Source organism: Notolepis coatsorum (genome assembly GCF_963971535.1).
Source record: "Notolepis coatsorum genome assembly, chromosome: 8".
Lineage (NCBI taxonomy): Eukaryota > Metazoa > Chordata > Actinopteri > Aulopiformes > Paralepididae > Notolepis > Notolepis coatsorum.
This window is the reverse complement of record NC_140172.1, coordinates 94,903,967-94,925,469: the sequence shown is the minus strand read 5'-3', so window position 1 is coordinate 94,925,469 and position 21,503 is coordinate 94,903,967. Positions and strand designations below refer to the sequence as shown.

The following is a 21,503-nucleotide window of genomic DNA, read 5'->3' as shown; positions in this document are numbered from 1 at the left end:
AAATGACCGTAGGCTTAGTCTGAGCTTGGAATTATGAACATTATAACGATACTCGGGTAAATCTTATCACACTCTTACCAGCATCTCGGTCCTAGCTTCCCGCCTATTTGCAGAAAAACCACAGAACAGATTCGAACCAAGTAGCGTTTCCAAGAATATCACGTCTAATAAGCCAACGTATCTTACCTTGTTGCCTATCTTTTTTTTTAGTCTGCACCAGCTCGACTGGGGATAGCAATCCAACAACCCAGGGCCCTCATTTATCAATAATGCATAGAAAGTGTTCTATTTTTGTTCCTAAGCACAGAATTTAGAATGTCTCTACGCACAGAAAAATCGGGATTTATCACACGTTCGTACACGGGTCCTACGCACACTCCGTGTTGATAAATACCATTTGTTCTTACTGTCTATGCTCGTGCATGATTATCCATATATGGTAATGAAACACCCCCATGGGATGTGAAATAATGGACTAAGCCGAGCGAACTCTGAGAAACTTGACTGAGCGAGATTGATCACGGAGGTCTAACCAACTAATTTAACGCACTGTCGAACCAAGAAGACACAGCGCGTGTTACGGGAGAAATATGCGACAGGCTGACGGACTTGTACACTGTGATGTTGGATATCAATCACTCCCTGAAGACCATTGCTGCCTGGGCCGCGCAAAATACTAATAAAGACTTTTAACCTGTTTGGCGTTGGTGTCATAATAACAATGCTGGAATATTAATGCCTTTTTTTGTTTCGTTCTTAAAGTTCGATTGGCTACCTGGTATAATATGATTTGTAGAGGCATACAATCTATTTTGATGTCGGTATTAGGTAGCCTATATAAATTATATATAATAGCATAGCCTACATTATGGAACAGTAACTTGCGCATATATAACGCATGGCACAGACACGAGCCCTGCGAAGCCTGCATACAGTAAACTAACTTGATCGTTAATCTAACTGTTGTTAGATAGCCTATTCTCTCAAATGGCTATATCTCCTCGCTGACGACCAGTAGCCTTTATCATATCATATTATGTCTCCAAGGAATCATGGGGCTCTGGGGAAGAAAGGTTGGGAACCCCTGCTATAGCCTATATCCTTTATAATGTTATAGGCTATTTTATTTACAGTAGTCTATTTATGATTTGTTTCCATAGCCGGTCTCAGACAGTTATGCATGTGGCTGAGACGGATCGGTATTAGAAGCTGCTAGGAAACTGCTTCTCGGCTACGAATTAAAGCCACGATTGAAAATAATGTACTTTCTTTCTTGACAATAGCCTATACTATAACAATAATGCGAGAGCATACAAGAACAATGAATCTCACTGCCATGTAGCCTACGCCACGTATGTGATCAATAAAAACTCGAACTTGAATTCCATCACGTCTGTGTGGGAGCACACAAATAGACTGTGTTGTCACAATGTAAATAAAAACGTGCACTGAAAAGGTACAGTATGTAGATGGTTGATTATTTGTATGACAGTCCCTTGCAAAAAATCAGTTTTATTTAATGAATTGAAAACAGCATTTATATTACGTAAAAGCAAACTGGCAATAGAAAAGATGATCAAAATAATCTAGTTCCCTTAAAACACTAACGCTATTAAATAAAAAATATACAGTGGAGGTTTTTAGCTTTATCCCTGAATATCTTGCATGGGTAGATTTACATAAAACTGCTCTATGAGCTATTGTCTGTATTGCTGTGGCGTTTTGGAGGTGGCTGTTCCACGTCTGACATGTGTCAGGTCTTGGGGGTTCCAGCAGCGGGATGCCATTTCTACCTACTAGCCTTTCCCGTTCACTGACTCATGCCCTGTTTTTCTATGTGTTTGCCTGTGTGCCCTCCCATAAAACGGAGTGTGATTGTTGTCTATATGTATCTTGTGTATTTACCCTCTGTACAGCACTTTGGTTGACACGCGTCATGTGAAATGTGCTTTATAAATAAATTTGATTGATTGATTGATTGATGGCCAAATTATGGAGCACACTGCAAGCCATGATGATGTGGCAAACCTTTTCAGGCCGGTACTGCAGCGTTCCACCTGTGACAGGCAGAGCCATCGACCCTTCAGCAGGCAAATTGCACGCTCCACAGTGACTTGAGTGCGCGAGTGTGCCCGGTTGTAGATGTGCTCCTGTTGGGGTTGATCAGAGGAGTCATCAGCCATGGCTTCAGTAGATAGCCCCGATCCCCTGCATTTAAGTGATATTTTAATTACAGATACCCCAGTAATAACATTACAATTTAATGCGTTCCTCCCGTCCACCAGCAATGACTTATCAGCCAAATGCAACGATAAATAAATAAATGAGATGCATTCATTTGGAAAGACCTATTCCAAATGCTATTTATAGGGTTTGACAATAATTACACTAATGTCGCTAGTTGCACAAGCATGAAAGTTTGCGACGCCAAATTGTAGGATATATCAATAGTAGGAAATGAGTCAAATGACTTACTCACTCTGTGGGTCCGGTTAATAACCAGGTTTATTAGCCAGATAGATAAAATATATACAAGGTAGTTAGAGAGAATGGCTGAGGCTTCCGCCCAGGTAATCAGCTGAAATTGCCCAGGTAGAGAAGAATGAATCTTGTGAGGAGGGGGTCTTTATAGTGTGAAGGGGGAGGAGGGGATCCAGGAGAAGGGGACAAAGGAGAAGGGAGGGGGATGTCTTTACATGAAAGTAGGGGCTCCTCACAATATATTATTCCACAAGTATAAGTAACATTATTAGAACAAATTCAAATACCATTTACTAACGAGCATGCACTGAACCCTTATGGCATAGCGGTGAAAACCAATTGACTGTTAATTGTATTTATGTTGATGGCAGTGAGTGCTGCTCAGGAAGCACTATTTATTTGATTTTAATTATTTGATTTTAATACTTTTTACTAATAAATATCTTGTACAATATCATCCTAACTGATGTTGATAATGATGTAATTGATGATGTAATTGATGTTGATGTTGATAATGATGTAATGTATTGAATATTGTTGTATCGTTGTGTGTGCCGGACCCCAGGAAGAATAGCTTTTGTCAAGTGCAAAAGCTAATGGGGATCCTAAATAAACATAAACATTAGTAGTGCTGTCAGGCGATTAAAAAAATGTATCGAATTAATTACAGGATTTGTAATTAATTAATGGAATTAATCGCATTTTAATCGCGTAACCATTTTAGGCCTGATATTTTATATTCTATAATCATATTTCAAATAGCATGTGTCCGGATGGCAGAATTCAGTACTGTATCTACAAAACCTTCTGTTTAATCATCTTCCCTTTATTCATTTGCTTAGATTTTTCAGGTCTGGTAAATTTTGGCATGGTGTTATTCACAGTCAAATTATAATAATTTTTTTTATTGAATTGATATTCTCATTTGGTTCATTACAATTTACTCAAGCCTAGTAACAGACACAGTATTTCTGACACTGGGAATACATTACCTGAGACTGAGATCCATAGATGTCCCTAGAATCAGATACCAATAACATGCAAATGGCCATTTAAAAAAAAAAGTTTGTAAATGTTTATTCTACGTTCTTATGGAATGAATTCGATTAAAATATATATATATATGTAAAAAGAAATGTATGAATTTTTTAAATACATTTTGAGTTAATTTTCATAATACGATAATTTGCTGTGTAATTAATTAATCTAATTAACGCGATAAACTGACATCCCTAGTTATTAGTAGTAGCGTGAGCCTGGTAACCAAACACATACACTGTCGCAGGCTTATCTACCGCCTGGCTGTGCAGCCACAGACTTTTTATTAGGTAGTTGTTGTTGTTGTTTTTTTGCTCGATCACTGCATTTCCCGTTCAATCGACTCGGGTGCTGTGCAAAAACTCTTAGGCGCTGCAGCTATGTCTTTATAATGGAAGGGACAACGCTGAACAATGGGTTAAGTTTCAAGTGATGTCATCCCTCACTGTATCTCGTCTTCTCCCCTATCCAGTTTCTATATGCTGCACTCTTGGCAGGGTGTCCACACATAGCTATGGGGAAAGAAATGATGAGTCCACGCACATTCATTCTCTCTCTCTCTCTCTCTCTCTCTCTCTCTCTCTCTCGCTCTCGCTCTCTCTATTTCTCTCTTTCTCTCTCTCTCTCTCACACACATTTGTATGTCAGAGGGATCCCGTCACACGAGTGATTTGATCATTACACGCACTTTGGATCTCAGCCCAACTCCCAAGTGTTTTGGTAAAAAGCCTCGCAACTTGGCTCAAGTGTCACACAAAAGCATATGTCCCAAATATAGTTTACCCTTAGCTGAAGACATAATATTTACCCTCCACTCATATCTGATCGATATCTGTCGGGTATTAAACTATGTGTGTATCAAACAAGAAAGACTGTCAGGATTTAAAACTGTGTAGGACCCAGGCCTAGAACTGTGCCCTGAGAGAGGGAACTGCGCCCTGAGAGGGAGGTTCGAAAGGTCAAAGTGGGTATCAAACAGGAGGGAAGACTGACCAGTTTTAAACTGTGGATACCAAACAGAACAGTTGTGAAGCACTTTGAGTTACAGTTTCTGTATGAAAGGCGCTATACAAATAATGTTTATTATTATTATTATTAGAGAATAATCTGTTGATATTTTTTTGACATTGAGATTTCCTATTTTCCTATATTTGGGTACTTCTGTTTCTAAAAGGGTATAGTGTTATTGATCTTGGCCTGCAGTCCTCAACCCTGTTCCCTTCAGTTGGCCCTGTGGACAGCCCCACGCCGTCATTCGGTCAGAACCCGAGGTGTTAAACTGGGCCATGAATGGATCTCTGTGTTGGTCTCGAAGGGTTTAGACGGCGCTCCATCACCAATAGGGATGTGGAGCGACACCCCCCTGTCTGGCGGGCTCTCAATCTGAGCGGCTTTTGATAAAGCACCACTGTGATGCTGTTGTGACAGTTTGTTCTATGGGTCCTCTATAGCAGGGGTTCCCAAACTTTTCAGGCCGCGACCCAAAAATAACGGTCAGAGAGCCGCGACCCCCACTATTATAAGAGGTTAATTTTTTTTTTTTTATTTAAATGGAAATGTATGGTTGAAACATGCACACGTTCAAACGCACACACACTAATAAGCATTGGAGGCTTTTAACCAGGGCCGGACTGGGGAAATCATTCAGGCCAGGAAATATAGTGCAAAATATAGCCCCAGTCAGGCCACTTTTTAAGCAGGGGGTCTGGGGGTCCCCCACCAGGACATTTCTTGTTACAAAGACTTAATTTCCTGCATTCTGGTGCAGGCATTTTTTTTATTTGTACCCTTTAAATGCCAGTGTTTGTGATGGCATCACAAATTATTGTTAAAAAACAGGCTAGCATATGTATGATTAGCAACAACACTGATTTTGATGGATTTTTGTTTTTTTTGTAATGTCAGATTGAAAATAATACAATCTTTTATTCAACTTCAGCCCTGATCATAACACCACATATACATTTTATAATTCTAACCATTTAAATGCCAGTGTGTGTGATGGCATATATTTGCAATATATCAATTGCAAAGTAGACTTTTCTGGGGGGGATTATTACAGGCTAGCATGTGTCAATGATTAGCAACAACAGTTTTTTGTAAGGGTCCTGCCTCCACCAATCACATGCGGCTCCTTTTGTGTGTGTGTGTGAGAGCAAGAGAGAGAGAGAGAGATAGTTCTCCAACTTGTGTGAGTTGCAGTGATCTTCTGGTTGTTCCCCACCTAGGTTACCTAACTATTGCGCTGCTGCAACTAGAAACACTGTCCTGGCCTGCTTCTAAGTTCAGTGGCCTGACAGCAAAAAAAAGAAAAAAAAATTGATTTTTTCTTTTTTTGGAAATCATCTGTCGACCCCCCTGTGGGTCGCGACCCCGATTTTGGGAACCCCTGCTCTATAGCAGTGTTTCTCAACTGGTGGGTTGCGACCCAAAAGTGGGTCGTGGGCCATTTTGAGTGGGTCGCGGATTTTTGCACTACCTATCTTTGTGAAAGTGGCTTCTTAGCTCTGGTCCAGCTGAAGACAAAGCAGAGAAACAGATTGGACATTGAGCATGACCTCAGAGTTGCTTTGTCATCACCCCAGACTTTGAGACTCTTGTCCAGGGGCGTCGTTTTGGTATGGCAAAGTATGGCACTCACCATACCTTGGCAAATTAATTTTTTTTTTTTTAAAGATTTATTAAAAATAAACAAAATTTGAATGTTGATTTAGAATTCAAATGTCAACATTATGAATGAAGCTTCGAACTATTCTGTACAGCCCTAGCATGTTTTGATATTGTCAATTATCTCACTTTTACTAGATGACTTTTACTATAGCTGCAAAGGTTTTTACTATAGGTCAAATATGCTGCCAGGGAAAAAAAGGAAAATAGACATACAAACGTTTTTTAGTCAAAGGGCAGCAGAGACAAGTGATACAGGGACACGGGTACGGTCTTACAATGGCTTAGTGATTATAACAGTGCAGTTCAGCATTCAGTAACCCATACTTTTTTTGAACTTGTTTTTGATACTACATTCTGTTGAACACACCTCAAAACCATACCTACTGTAAGGGAAATTGGCTCAATTGCAAGAAAAATAACATAGACAGTTTTGATATTACATTCTGCTCAGCATAATTTGTATGCTAAATATTGTAGTTCTCTGCTTTAGTCTGTTGACACATTTCTATACTAAATGCTTTTGTAGTCCTGTGTCATACCTAAATGTCATATAAGTGAATTGTATAGAAACAACTCACCAAAAGTGACTATTGCACAACTGATTTGACAAAAAAAATAGGGGGAAACCCCCCCTTCAACCCCCCACCCTCCCTCCTTGCCATACCTTGGCTTTTACTGAAATGACGCCACTGCTCTTGTCAGGAGCAAACAACATCCCCAGTTATCCCATTAGTTCCCTGTGATGTTAAACTAAGAAGTCTGCTAAGAAGCATATATTATTTATTATTATTATTTTATTTCATTGGGTTTTTAGCCCTAGTTGTACTTTTGTTGCACTTTTTGTTTTTAATGTGCATGAAAGATTGTGTATTACTGCAGAATCTTTTTTTGAAATAAATCATAGTGGTTCAAAAATTTGGGTCACGACTTAATGACTAAGGAAAATGTTGGGTCCCGAGGCTAGACCAGTTGAGAACCACTGCTCTATAGGGCACAGATGGGGGACCTTTTGGAACCAGAACACCAAGAAACCACGCACACACACACGCACACAGACATTATGCTGACACAAATAACATGCTTTCATGCACATACGTGTGCAGTACAGTACATGTCACACACACACATGCACACAGACATATGCTGACACACATAACATGCTTTCATGCACATATGTGTGCAGTACAGTACATGTCACACACACACGCATATTCTGGCAGTTATTCAGAAGGGCCCAGATTAACTCTACTTTGTTAGGTTTCGCTGTGCCAAATAGAGTCACGTGCAAACATACATGTCTGTGTGTTCTCTGTCAGTGGCAACATACATGTAGCCGTGTATTCTATGGCACTGGCAACATACGTACATGTCTGTGTGTTCTCTGGCACTGGCAACATACTACATGTCTGTGTGTTCTCTGGCAGTGGCAACATACATGTAGCTGTGTGTTCTCTGGCAGTGGCAACATACATGTGGCTTGTGTGTTCTTTAGTTTAGTTTATTTAGGATCCCCATTAGTTGTTACCACAGTAACAACTACTCTTCCTGGGGTCCTCTCAAAATAACATAACACATTCAAACATAAAATCATTGTACAATCAGAATAAAAACAATACTTTCATGCATATTATACAAGCAACAACACCAAAACAAAGAATAATGACAGTAAAGATAGTAATTTGTCTGTCTACATGAATGAAGCTCCACAGAAGTGTTAATTCCTAAGCCACTCATCATGTCATGAATCAAGCTTTACAAGAACCACTGCGCACTTTGTCAAAGCCTCGACAGAATATTACAGCACACACCAGAAGAAAACAGGGACAAGATGAATGTCTTATGATGACCGCTGGTCCCTGAAAACCCATTTGTCTCCTCTTTAAACTATAAACTAAAACTAGGAAATGTGGCCTTTTGGCCCCTGAACCTCAAACATTTATTTCATCGTAATTCCTATATTATCAGGTCCCTCATCCTCTGCATCTTTATATATACACCACATATATATATATATATATATATATATATATATATATATATATATATATATATATATATATATATATATATATATATATATATATATACAGTTGTGTGTTAGTAGCATGTTATCTTGGGAGAGAGGAGTACCGGTGGATGTGCTGTGTCCACCTTAATTAAAATCACATGTGCGTCATCGCTCACTGTACAGCGAGAGGGGTGGGATTGTGTGTGTGAAGAGGAATGGTTGCCGTGGTGGATATATATGGGGAAAGAGAACAGATGTCAGCCGGTGCAGGAGAGTGTGTGTGTGACAGAACGGCTCAGGAGAGAGATCTATGCTCTGGACGTGAGGCGTGATGTGATGCTCCTCTGCTGTGGAGTAAAGATAGGTTAAATAAACCCTCCAGGATCATGAGGTGAACCGCTGTAATACTGTTGAACTGCAACGGGGAGATTTGTTCGTTGGTAGTGGATCTTCAAGATGGCCCTCCTAGTTTGATTCTGATCCTGGGGGCAAAAGAACCGTTGTGTGACAGAGTTGTTAAGCCAAATTGGGAACAGGGCATTTGGAGGGAGGGAGGGAGGGAGGGAGAGATAGATCTCTCTCAGATGTTTCAACAATAAGCTGGGTGGGGATTCTCTCCACCTGCATGCCATCCCCTGTCTCCTCACACATATCTTTACACATTAGCACGCATGCCATCAGCCACAGACACACAGTCTATCAGGGTGAATAATAGTCACATGAGTCTCTCTGTAGGTGGTATTTCTCACTTTTATATGGCTCCTGTATAGCTCAATCCACTGGGGATCCTCACTGGATTAGAGGCTTGATCCCCACTGGGGAACCCAATACCAAACGTGTACCAGAGGGTTGATCCCCACTGGAGAACCCAATACCAAACACTGGGTTAGAGGTTTGATCCACACTGGGGAACCCAATACCAAACATGTACCAGAGGCTTGATCCCCACTGGGGAACCCAATATCAAACATGTACCAGAGCTTTGATCCCCACTGGGGAACCCAATACCAAACATGTACCAGAGCTTTGATCCCCACTGGGGAACCCAATACCAAACATGTACCAGAGCTTTGCTCCCCACTGTCTGGGGAACCCAATACCAAACATGTACCAGAGCTTTGCTCCCCACTGTCTAGGGAACCCAATACCAAACATGTACCAATAGCCTGTAGGCAGCTGTGGTGCTTAAAGGAGCGTTGAATAAAAGCATCTTAACACATTCAGTGCCAGGGATTAGACGGGGTCCCGTTGTAGCAATGCCACACTTTAAAGATAGGAGTGCGTCACCTTGTTTGTAGAGCTATATATATATTCTATATTATAGCTATGGATACAATACTATGGCACATTTGACATCAACTATCTATCGTTCAATATGTGAAAAAGAATACATTCTTTCATCCATACGTTCCCGTGTTATACCGTGGTGAATATAAGTATAGTTTTAGAGTGGTCTGGGATCATTCCCGAAAGGCTGAGTTATAGCCTTATACGTGAATTCTACTACAAGCGTTGCCATTTCTTGCCTGGACATGCTACTATTCCCAAATCAAATGTATATAATAGGTATTATGTTTCATCATGAATGCATGAAAGGGGGGGGGGGGGGTTGTTTCTGATTATTTGATTGCCAGTAACGGCATTTGTATTGAACACTAAAAACGCTGATCAGTTGGATCGGTATAAAAACATTGCATGATCAAGCCAGAATTGACGTCAGATAGTCCTTAGTCTGGGGCATTTGACGCGCTTCAATGCAACCGGGAGAACCGCTCGACTCGCCCGACCCAGGAAACTGTGCCCGGAGACATTTGAGTGTAACACAGGGCAAGATATAAGGTTTCAAAGGGTGCTCGATACCGCCGTCTAGCTGGATGCGGCCGGTATTGCACTTTGGCGATCTCGGACTCATTCCCTATGGTAACACCAATGTCCCTGGATGAATAATGAATACAAATATCGAGGAAAAACTATCCAAAAACTACTTTCTATGTTTTTTTGGCACTCAACGGTTGTCCCCCAATAACGCCTTTTTACGTTTTGGGCACTGAAAGTGTTAACAAATGACAAGGAGGAATCAATATTTTTGCACAAATTCTAGTAATAGTGCTATAATTTACTATTATATTATCTGTTATTTATAGCGATGCACCGATCCGACTTTTTCAGTCCCGATAACGATACCTGGGCTTTGGGTATTAATAAACTGTATGCCTCACTGTGTGGAAGAGACTGGTATCATTCTTTTGTGCAAGGCAACACCAGGCTTGACTTAAAAAATTACTTTCCTAACTTAGTGAAACAAAATGTAACAAATGAACACATAGATATAAATGTACTGAATTGTTATTTATAATTTTATTTATTATTATATTATATTATTATTAAAAAAAATATATATATATTTTAGTCATATCGGGGCCGATATCCGATATCAATATCGGATCGGTGCATCCCTAGTTATTTACCACCTTGGGTTGGGACATGGGTGGAAAGGAACCCAACCTGAGCATGACATAAGAGCAACATGGCCACTGTGTGAATATGGTCAATGGAGGACCAAAGGCAGCAACTCAACCTGATGGCCAATAAAACTGGACATTGATAATTTAGAAATGAAAAACTGTGCCTGATTTGTTTTTCTTATAGTATTGGTATAATAACCATGTTATCTCAAAGTCGCATCAAAATAAGGCCAAATAGAATAATAATAATAATAATAATAATAATAATAATAATAATAATAATAATAATAATAATAATAATAATAATAATAATAATAATAATAATAATTGTTACGAAGGATCAGATTAAACCGAATATATATATTTATTGATTGATATATATTGCATAATATTTGTATATCGTTTGATATCCCTTGTATATTCCTTGTACATATACACGGAATATCCCTTTAGCCTAGTACAGACCATAATATTTCATTCTCCTATTGGACAGCGGTCCACAGGCGCCATGGCCATACCTTCAATGTCGGGTTCAAAGTCACCGCCGGGGACATGCCTGGACATGAACGGTACTGCGCAAGGATATGAGACAGGAATAAAGCTGGTACTAGTTTATTCACCTAAGCGTATAAATACGGCGCAGGTGAATACAGAAGCACTTAGTCAGAAGTCTTAGTAACTAAAGTTGAAGCCTCACCCACGATACAACGTGCGGTGAAGTATGGCCTGTTTGGCCCCAAATAGAGCATTGAGACCGCGTGCGAATTAATAACTGAAGTCTCAGAGTTTAACGCTGTACCGTCGAGTTCGACCTATTCTATTAAGTCAGTAATAGTCTATTTGTGTATAGTGTATCGTGCGGCTAAAGTTCTACAGTGACCAGCATCACCAACGTTTCATCGTATCAGCTAGAGTGCTTATCCAGGCTGGGCTGCTTACCATGGCGCTTTCACCCGAGGGGCCCTAGACGAGGACCGTGTGGATTATGTACACTGGATAACCTACCGACGACTGCATAGCCCTTTTCGGCTGGATTATATTTGCTTTTGGTCCTGTAATTAATGGAGCGGAGAATCGCAGACACCCACAAGTGTGTGGGATTTAACCTGTGAGGAGCCACGTCGAGTCTGCCTCTCAGAAGTCTGAGGCCGGCTAGCTTTCTTCCATGTGGAGCTACATGCTACGGAGAACAGCTGTATTCGTCTGTGGATCAAGATCTTATTGCACCGTCTCCTGTACTCGGAGTCTCCTTATCATCGTTGACCCAGACTCTACTACCGACAGATCCTCTACCCTTGCTGGCTTACAACCGGGGGGACCCTACCAGTATCTCCCGCTATATTACTAGTGTACCATAGATATAATTCCCTAAGATTCAGGTTGTATGATTATCTCCTGCGTAATATGAGAATGGACATTCGTTATTGATTTGCCTACGCACATTCCTTTGCCTTATAAGCGCATCCAAAGTGAAGTAAAGTAAAGTATATTATGTACCTTTTGCTGCTAATAAATACTTAAATACAGCTTTGTGTGGAACCGAGTTATTGTGGGGAAGTGTTCATCATTAGATACCTGTGTACTGTATGGCCAGTAGGAATGTACATAAGACGGTAGTGGTTTAATGATACCATACTTATCAATACAGTCAGGGAATTGTACCCCTCAGTTACAATAATAATAATAATAATAATAATAATGATAATAATAATAATAATAAAGTGGGATAAAATAATGCAGGTATATTAATCTAATCATATCAGAACCTCACGTTCCATAGACTTCTTGAATTTCTGTAATCTGTTACAAAACATAACGGTCATAGTATGCACCCAGCGGATAGTGGGGCGTAGAGATAAAAGTAAAAATAAGTAAAATAATAGCAAGGGTAAAATGAGCAGACATATAAAATCACAGTTTTTCACATTAGGATCTAACATCCCAACAGGCCACCTTGTTTATGGTTTGATTCAGTTTTTTAGTAGAATATAAAAGACACGAATGATGAAATGAGCACATAAAGTGCAGACATAAATCAAATTTTATTACAGTGCAATAAAATATTTCTGGATTACTGTTTAACAGTTCAAACTTGTCTTTACCTTCTGTTTGGTATCCACAGTTTAAAACCTGACAGTCTTCCCTCTTGTTTGATACCCTCTTTGACCCTTCGAACCTCCCACTCAGGGGAAACCTCCCTCTCAGGGCTCATCACTTTCTAGAACCCTTTATGCCGGTATCTAGAGACTAATTTATCTGTGTCCTTGTCTTGCAGCTGAGATACCAGCATGGCCTGTCCACCCCAGACCTTCGGCAAACACTGCCCAACCTGAAGAACTTTCTGGAACACGGTCTGCTAGTCCGATGGTAAGTGGCTAGGGGGTAATTCATTACTTAGGGAAGGATGAAGAAAAATGGAATGATACCACAAGTGTTTCTTCAACTGACATTTGAAACCTGAAGGTTTATAAGTCAAGGTCTTGGAAACAAACCTGTCTTTGTTTAAACTTTACTTTGAACACAGGTACAGTATGATTTAGTTTGATGTTTCAAATTCTCAGAAGGGCCATTAAAGCATGCATGAAGTGAAAACTATGTGGATGTGCTGTACAGAAAGTACATTTTATTGACATGAATTGCCTTGAGCCAAATTGCATTTTCAAGTGTTTTATATCCATTTTACATTCCTCCCTATACGTGACTAAATGTTTGTCACTGACGCATCCTCTGATCATATATAACTTGTTTTCAACATAAACATTCAAATAGACCCAAATTCACTTCCTGTTGCAGTGTTTGCTAATATCAATAGCTGATGGGAAATATACGTGGGTCCAATCTGTTCCCATAGCAACAGAACTGAGCCCATTCACATGGCGGACATTTCCCCTCATGTTGAGTTTCATGTTCAGGTTGGGATTCCTTTTCACCTCTTTGGGTGAAAAGGAAATCCCAACCTGAGCATGGAACTCAACACAAGGGCCAATAAAACTGGACATTGATCTATGTTCTTTTTAAAGTAACGTTTAAACAGAGACAGGTTTGGACTGAAGGCTGACGTCGATATCACTCTCTATTTTGCGCTATTTTGTTCAAATTAAGTCCTGCCTGGTGTCGGGCCGAACAGCCCGTTTCATTCAGGAACAGGTCAAATCATGTACATTTCATGAGCACTTCAGCACTGACTGATTGATATTTGTTCAGCAGGTTTTACTATAATTAGTTGGTTTATTTATTAACGTCTGTCATTACATTTCCTTTCAAATCTGTACCTAATTCAAACCCTCTTTCACAGTTGGCTCTTGACGTGATATAAAGGCGAATTGATTCACATTTCAGAATCACTCTTTTCTCCATTCGTTTTTGTGTCCCTCATGTGCTGGCTGATTTGTGGCCGGGTGGTTGATTTCCGAACGATCCATTAGGATACACATCAACTCAACAAAGTGTTGAGATATTTATTAACCTGCTACTGCCAAAGCCCATTCGCAGATGAGAAATAAATAGGCTCATGTGTCTATTTTGTACCTGTAGGCCATTAATAAGTCTGACCTACAGTAGTTTGACCTTCTGTTCACCAGGTATTGTTCCGCATGCTTTCTGCTATGGAGACAAATGAGCTCATGCTTTCAGCCTTTATTAGAAAAGGGTGTTCTAAAGATTTGACAACTGTGTTGGATTCATTTCTTCAATCGATTTTTATTTATCTCGAACCAACACACATAACTATCACAACAAATTGATAAAAGCAAAACAAATATACATACATTACACATACACTAGGGATGTGCATCTCCATCACTGAGGCCGATGCGATGCGCATCTCGATACGGTGCCAACGATACGATACATTAACGATACATTTGAAGCACCGGGCGATGTGATACGATTCACCCCTGTTGAGATACGCTACGATTCGATACGATTTGATTCAACATAATGCGATTCGGGGCGATACGATGCGATTCAACACGATGCAAAATAATGATAAAATGTTATGGTATGACAGAGGATGTGGTTGTATTCCTTATATGCAGCTTATATTATTATTAAAAATAAAATAATCTACTGTAAGACAATTTATATAAAAACTCTTGGGTGCCTAAGACTTTTGCACAGTACTGTGTTTTCTATCCACTTTAGCTAAAAACACACACATACAATGTCACACTACTGTGAGACAATAATAATCACACACAAAGGGATAATGGCTTATAGCAGACTTAATGATTTTATAATATTTCAGATAATGAAATTAAATGTTTATCATCAACTATCCAGTTAGTATTTATATTGTAACTGTAACTGAGGGGTACAATTCCCTGACTGTATGGTTAGATATGATACTTACTACCACTACCTCTTGTACTTTAGACTCTGGCCACCCAGTACTAGGTATGAATATGTTGAACACTCCCACCTGATAAACGGATCCAACACAAATGTACCAAATCGAAAGTTTGAGTTTTAATACATAGCAAAAGGTATGTACAACGATCACTTAATTACATTTATGATTTGAAATAGTATGCACTTTTATGGCAAATGAGTATTCGTAGGTAGATCAATATCGAATGTCCAATCTCTGATTGCGCAGGAAGCAAATATACAACCTGGAATATTTAGGGAACAATAGCGATGATACTTGAATGATTATATAGCTGGATACACTAGGGGAAGGTTCCGACTGCTTGTAGGACAGCTGGAGGGGGGGGGGGGGGTTAGAGAGTCACTGGCTGGATCCCGTCTGGCCGAGGGTATCTTGGGAGAGTCCACAGTTGTGCGACACGGTGCCCAACAATCCTCGATCCACAGATGAATGCAGTTGGACCCTCTGTGGCCGGCGTCCTCCGGTCCACGACGGAGAGACGTGAGGCGACCTCACTGTGCAGAGCGCCGTCTCACCTGTCGTCCTCTCCGGGGGGGGTATTTCCAACACACCGCAGTGTTGGCCTTTATCCATAGAATAATCAAAGTACTCAAAGCATAATCCAAGCCGGGGAAGGCTAGCCGTCGTCGGTAGAATAATCCAATATACAGGTCCACTCGCTCTTTGGCCTGGAGCTCCTCGGGTGCAGCTTCACGTGGGGTCAACCACCCTGGATAAGCGTCCAGCTGATGCCCGAAACGATGGGGGTGCTGATTACTATAGAACTCTTACCGCACGAGGCACTATATATGAATAGACTATTATTAGCTTAATAGAATACGTCCAACTCGACGATATAGTGCCAAATATGACTATTCAAATATTAATATACACGATGTCTCAATGACGATACTGGGCCGAATTGGCCTTACTGCCCACACGTGGTTCGCGGGGAGGCTTTTGCGTCTGTCACTCTGTTGGAGGGTAAGGAACTGGACTAAAAGAAAGTTCTACTTTAATAGCGCAGTATATATACGCACTATGAACAAATAGTACCATTAGTGGTGCGGTAGACATATTCCTACGCGGAACTAGGACTTGTCCATACATGTTGAGCGGTACGATTGAACTTGGTCTGAGGGGTATGGCGACCTGGCACCAAGGTCTCGTCCAATGGTAGAATGGAGACTATTATGGGATGTTCAGTAGACTAGAAGGGATATTCAATGCATATTGTACAAGGAATATACAAGGGATATCAGGGGATATCAGGGGATATACAAATACAATTAAATATATATATATAAATAAATATATATATTCGGTTTAATCTGATCCTTCAGAACAGCCGCCCCCTAATTGGTCCCAACCTAATTAGTTAAGCAGAGACAGATTAACCGCACTGTCTACCACTCAAGGGTTCGCTGTAAGGGTCAGTCAACTCACAAAGTCATAGGGTCATGGTCATCATCGATTGTGTCTGGGAGTCGGGGCAGTTCTATGAGCCTCGCCACAGGACGGGTGTAAGTGCGCCCTTGGACGAGTACTTCAGCTGCTCGGACCTTGCCATCGGCACCGGTGATCACTTTGCTTACGCGGCCAGCCGGCCACATAGCTCTGGGTAGTGACTGGTCAATAATCATGACGACTGTTCCTTCCGTCAAATTGTCTCTCTCTTTTACCCACTTCTGGCGGGTCTGTAGAGACGGTAGGTAGTGCAGTAGGAAACTGCTCCAAAACTTGTCGGCTAATACTTGGCTGTACCTCCACATTAGTCGGCCGTTCGCTTCTTCAGGCCGGTACATTGTCTGGGGTAACGCGGGATCTAGCCGCCCCATCAGGAGGGTGTTGGGGGTGACTGGGTCGACATCTGCTACATCACTGGAGACGTAACCGAGGGGCTTTGAGTTCAATACTCCCTCAATCTCCGTGAGGACTGTCATTAGGACTTCTTCCGCCACAGTCTGGGCCCCAAGTACTGCGTACAGGGCTGTCTTTATAGAACGTACTTCTCGTTCCCAAGTTCCACCGAAGTGGGGTGCGTTTGGGGGGTTGAATTGGAAGTCAATCTGGGCTGGAGCGAGGTGGGTCTTAAGTTCTGGGCCCATAGCTTGGAAGCTCTCCCTCAGCTCTCTTTCTCCGCCTTTGAAGTTTGTCCCGTGATCGGACAATAATGTAGACGGTTTTCCTTTCCGTGATGTGAATCTTCGGAAGGCCATAAGGAATGAGTCTGTGCTCATGGTCGGAAGGAGCTCGATATGTATCGCTCTGGTGGTCATGCATTTGAATACAATACCCCACCGCTTCTCGGTGCCTCTTCCTTTCTTTATGTGCAGCGGGCCAAAACAGTCCATGCCTGTTGAGTGGAATGGCTTGTCGCCGAGTCGGAGGCGACATGGAGGTAGGTCAGCCATCCGTGGTATGCTGGGCTGCGCGCGCCACTTTCGGCAGTCTAGACAGGTTCGCTGGAAGCGTCGCACCGCCTCTCTTCCTTGAAGTATCCAGTAACGACGTCTGATCTCCGCGAAGACTCTCTCTGCTCCTGCGTGGTGTACATTTCTTTATAATCAGCTCTGTGACCTTGTGTCGGCTGTTCAATACGATCGGGTACTTAATGTCATCCGGTAAATTGGGGGCTCTCCGCAGGCGACCACCCACTCTGATGAGGGTATGTGTGTCACTCTCGGGGGCCAGATGAATCAATCTGCTGTCTGATGGGACGGGCTTTCCTCCCTGTAGACAGTCTAGTTCATCGGGGAACGAGTCTCTCTGGGCTCGTTGCAGTAGAAGCAGTTCTGCTTCCTCGTAGTCAGCTGCTGACATATCAGCGGGGGACTGAATCTCTGGGTGGTGCCGCAGGAATGTCCGTTGCTGCGCACTCTCTATGGTAATGCAATCGTCTATGTTGGGGTCTGCGGAGACAACAGTGCTCAATCCACAGAACATAGGTTTCTTATTCTCAGCCTCCTCGTCACTTGCTTCCCTCGGGGTGGGCGTGGGCCAATCTCCTTCCGGGAGCCTGAGGAATGCTGGTCCGTCACTGTAGATGTTACGACGGGTTAAGTCATCTAGGGACATTCCCCGGGTGATGACGTCAGCTGGGTTGTGTTTTGTATCAACATAGCGCCAGTTTGCTTCTCCGGTTAACTCTCCGGTTAACTCTTGAATCTCAGTGACTCTGACTCCCACGAAGACTTTGTATTTGCATGAATCCGATTTGATCCAGGCGAGTACTGTCGTGGAATCTGACCACAGGATTGTTCTATGCACCGGAATGGTGAGCTCACGTTGGATGAGCGTGGCTAGATGCGCTCCTGCGAGGGCTGCGCAGAGCTCTAGACGTGGGATAGACTGTTGCTTGCGTGGGGCTATTCTCGAGCGGGCGAGGATGAATGCTGTGTAGATCTCTCCCCCCTCTTCTTGGGCCCGCAAGTAGGCTACTGATCCGTAGGCGACCTCGGAGGCGTCACTGAAGACGTGTATATCCATTTTACATGTCTCTGGCCTCACCGTGGGTGGGAAGTAGCTTCGGCGTATATTAACGCCTGGGAGTGAGTGGAGTTCCATCTCCCACTCTCTCCAGGTGGATGCAAGGTGTGCGGGAATGGGGTCGTCCCAGCCCTGGTCCTTGTCCCACAATGCTCGTACAATCATCTTTGCCCTGGTGGTGTACGGTAGTATACATCCTAACGGGTCATATTGTCGGGCGAGTGTTCTGTACACACTCCGTCTGGTGGTCGGTATTGCCGTCGACCTTCCCTGCTCCGTGGTCAGGGGTTTGTGTCTATAGTGGAGCGAATCTGTTTTGAAGCGCCACACTAGTCCTAGTGTCATCTCTTGGGCTTCTCCTGGGATTGTGGCCATCCAGGTCTCGCTGCTCGCTGCCTTGTCCTCGGAGGAGAGGCTGCGCAGTACGTGCGGATCGCTGCTGGCCCACTGCCTGAGATCAAAGCCGCCTTTGATCAGAGAGGCGCGGAGTTTAAGTAGGAGAGCCTCGGCTTCTTCCTGGGTCGAAACGCTTTGTAGACAGTTATCTACGTAGAAGCTGTTCTTCACACTGTGTCGGACCTCTTCGTCCGCTGCTGGGTCCTCTGCGACATGTCTCTGTAGTGCAAATGTAGCACAGCATGGGCTGCATGTAGTTCCGAAAGGGAGGACTTCCCATTGGTAGATGGCTGGGTGCTCATCTCCTGGCCTCTCTCTCCATAGGAACCGCAACAGGGGCTTGTCCTCCTCTACTAATCTCACCTGCAGGAACATCCCTTTGATATCCCCGCTGATAGCCACCTTGTCCTGGTGGAAGCGGAGTAGTACGCCTAGTAGGGAGGGGCCGAGTGTAGGACCGGGCAATAGTTCTTTATTCAGATTTTGGGATCCGATCTGGTAGCTGCAGTTAAACACGATGCGGTCTTTGCCGTTGTGATGAACCTTGTGGTGGGGCACGTACCACGATTCAGTCGTCTGGTCGGCCTCTTTAATGTCAATCTTTGTGACGTGTCCCGCTGTGATGAGCTTCTCAATCTCAGCGCGGTATACACTTTCTTGGGCGGGGTCCTTGGCTAAGCGCCGCTCTGTGTTTAGTAGGTACCGCTCTGTGGCGTCTTTCTTTGCGTGAAAGGTAGGCATCCCTTCCCGCCGCAGGAGTGGCGTGGCGTATCTCAACACGCCGCTGACTGGGACTCTCTTTGTTCCCGTCTCGAGGAGGTTAATGGCGTAGCTGTCGTCTTTAGAGCGAATGTCTTTCTTTTCGTTCTTAAAGGGCATTTGTTCTAAGGTCCATAGCCTCTCTACATGCTGCAGGAGTGCAGTGTCTCCCTCTGTGACTCGGGAGTGGAGACAGCTAGTGGCTGTGGTTCGGTTGAGAGAATTGGCGAGTGGGCCTTGGAGAGTCCATCCTAGGCGGGTCTCGACTGCTGCAGGACAGCCTCTGGGTCCGGTATGAACCCGGTCTATCGGGACAATGAGGTCTGCATGGTCGGAGCCTATCAACAGTGTCGGGGTAGCACCGTCTATGAGTGGGATCGGTAGCTTGCGTAGATGTACATATTTCTCCATCAGCTTGGCTACGGGGTATGTGTACCGCGACAGTCCTATTTCTTGGCTGGTGAAAGCGTCTGTAATCCTGTACCGTCGCTCGGGCTGGCCGCTTGCTGCGATAGAGAATGAGACATTCTCGCCCTTTATCGTTTTCAAATCTCTTCTTATTGTCCGAATTGTCATTTGGTTTTCGCTCCCCCGCAGCCCTAGCTGGGCCGCAGCGGACGCGAGCAGAAGGGTCTTCTCTGACCCGTCATCAAGGACGGCGTAAGTGTCCATGACTTTATTCTGGTAGCTCAATGTCACACGGACTACCTTTAAGAGCACTCTGGCTCCGCTGCTGCTGGCGGGGTCGATGTACATGACGCTTGCTTTGCTGCTTGATGGTGCGGGTGGAGGCCGCCGTCTGTTACTGTCGTGGAGTATGTCCAGATGGGCTCCATCGCACCGACTGCACTTTTTCTTTAAGCGGCATTCGGCTGCCATGTGTGATCGCGCACAGCGAAAACAGCGTCTGTTGGACTTTATCCATTGACTCGCTTCCTCCGCATTCATCTTGGGGAATGAGTCACATTGTGACAGCCAGTGTTCTTTCTCACAGTAGGGGCACACTATCTTCCACTTCTCCTTTCTTGAGGGGGTACTGTGGCTCCTACTGCTTGGCACTGACTCCGATTGGTGCATGACAGTCACCGATCTTCTTCCATCATTTAGTCTCCTGGTTCCTTCTCTGGAGCCAGGGGTGCTCCGTCCGAATGTATCTAGCCGTAAGCTGCTGACTTCTCTCGCCAGGAAGTCGGCTAGATCGAGGAGGTTCGATTCGGGGCCATTAGGGTCTCGGTGGTCTCTCTGCCGCCTAAAGCGCTCCTGTCGGGCGGGCGGTAGCTTCTCCAAGATCCTCTCTACATTTGAGTTGGCGTATAGTTCATGCCTACCCTTTTCCCTCTGCGCTCCCAGCATCCCTACCAGGGACTGCACTCTGATGGACAGGTCGTCCAGTGCTCGATTGTCTGTTGCTGGGGGTAGGCGGTCGATGTGCCTGATCTCCTGGATCACGTAATCCCATATACGTCCATATCTCTGGTCCAACGCTACCAGCGCTGCGGTGTATGGGGTCGTGGAAGTGGCGTAGGCGAGCGCTATGTTGTGCGCGCGGGGTACCTTTAAATGCTTCAGTAGTATCGCGTATTTATGGCGTTCATCAATGACATCCACCAACATTGTCTCCAGACACATGCGGAGCTCCGTATACTGGGCCTGGTTCTCCTGGGTGAAGTCTGGTACCATAGGTGTGCCAATGTATGACGCGGATTGTTGATACATCGGCGAGCGTTGGGGGAGAGGCCTCCTAGGCGAGTCTCCTCCTGCTCCTTGGCGTGGGCTGGTACCGGCTGTGTACCATGGCCCGCTGGTCCAGGTGCTGTTCCTCGGTGCG

At 43.6% G+C, this 21,503-nt stretch overlaps 1 protein-coding gene across 1 annotated transcript in view; it reads left to right on the top strand.

Moving 5' to 3' along the window:
• The window catches only part of uvrag (UV radiation resistance associated gene), a 424,373-nt gene that overhangs the window by 362,428 nt on the left and 40,442 nt on the right, over positions 1 to 21,503 (top strand). The window contains exon 11 of the mRNA XM_084319596.1: positions 12,938 to 13,029. Within this exon, the coding sequence (XP_084175722.1) occupies positions 12,938 to 13,029 (92 nt within the window). The remainder of the gene's footprint in view (positions 1 to 12,937; positions 13,030 to 21,503) is intronic.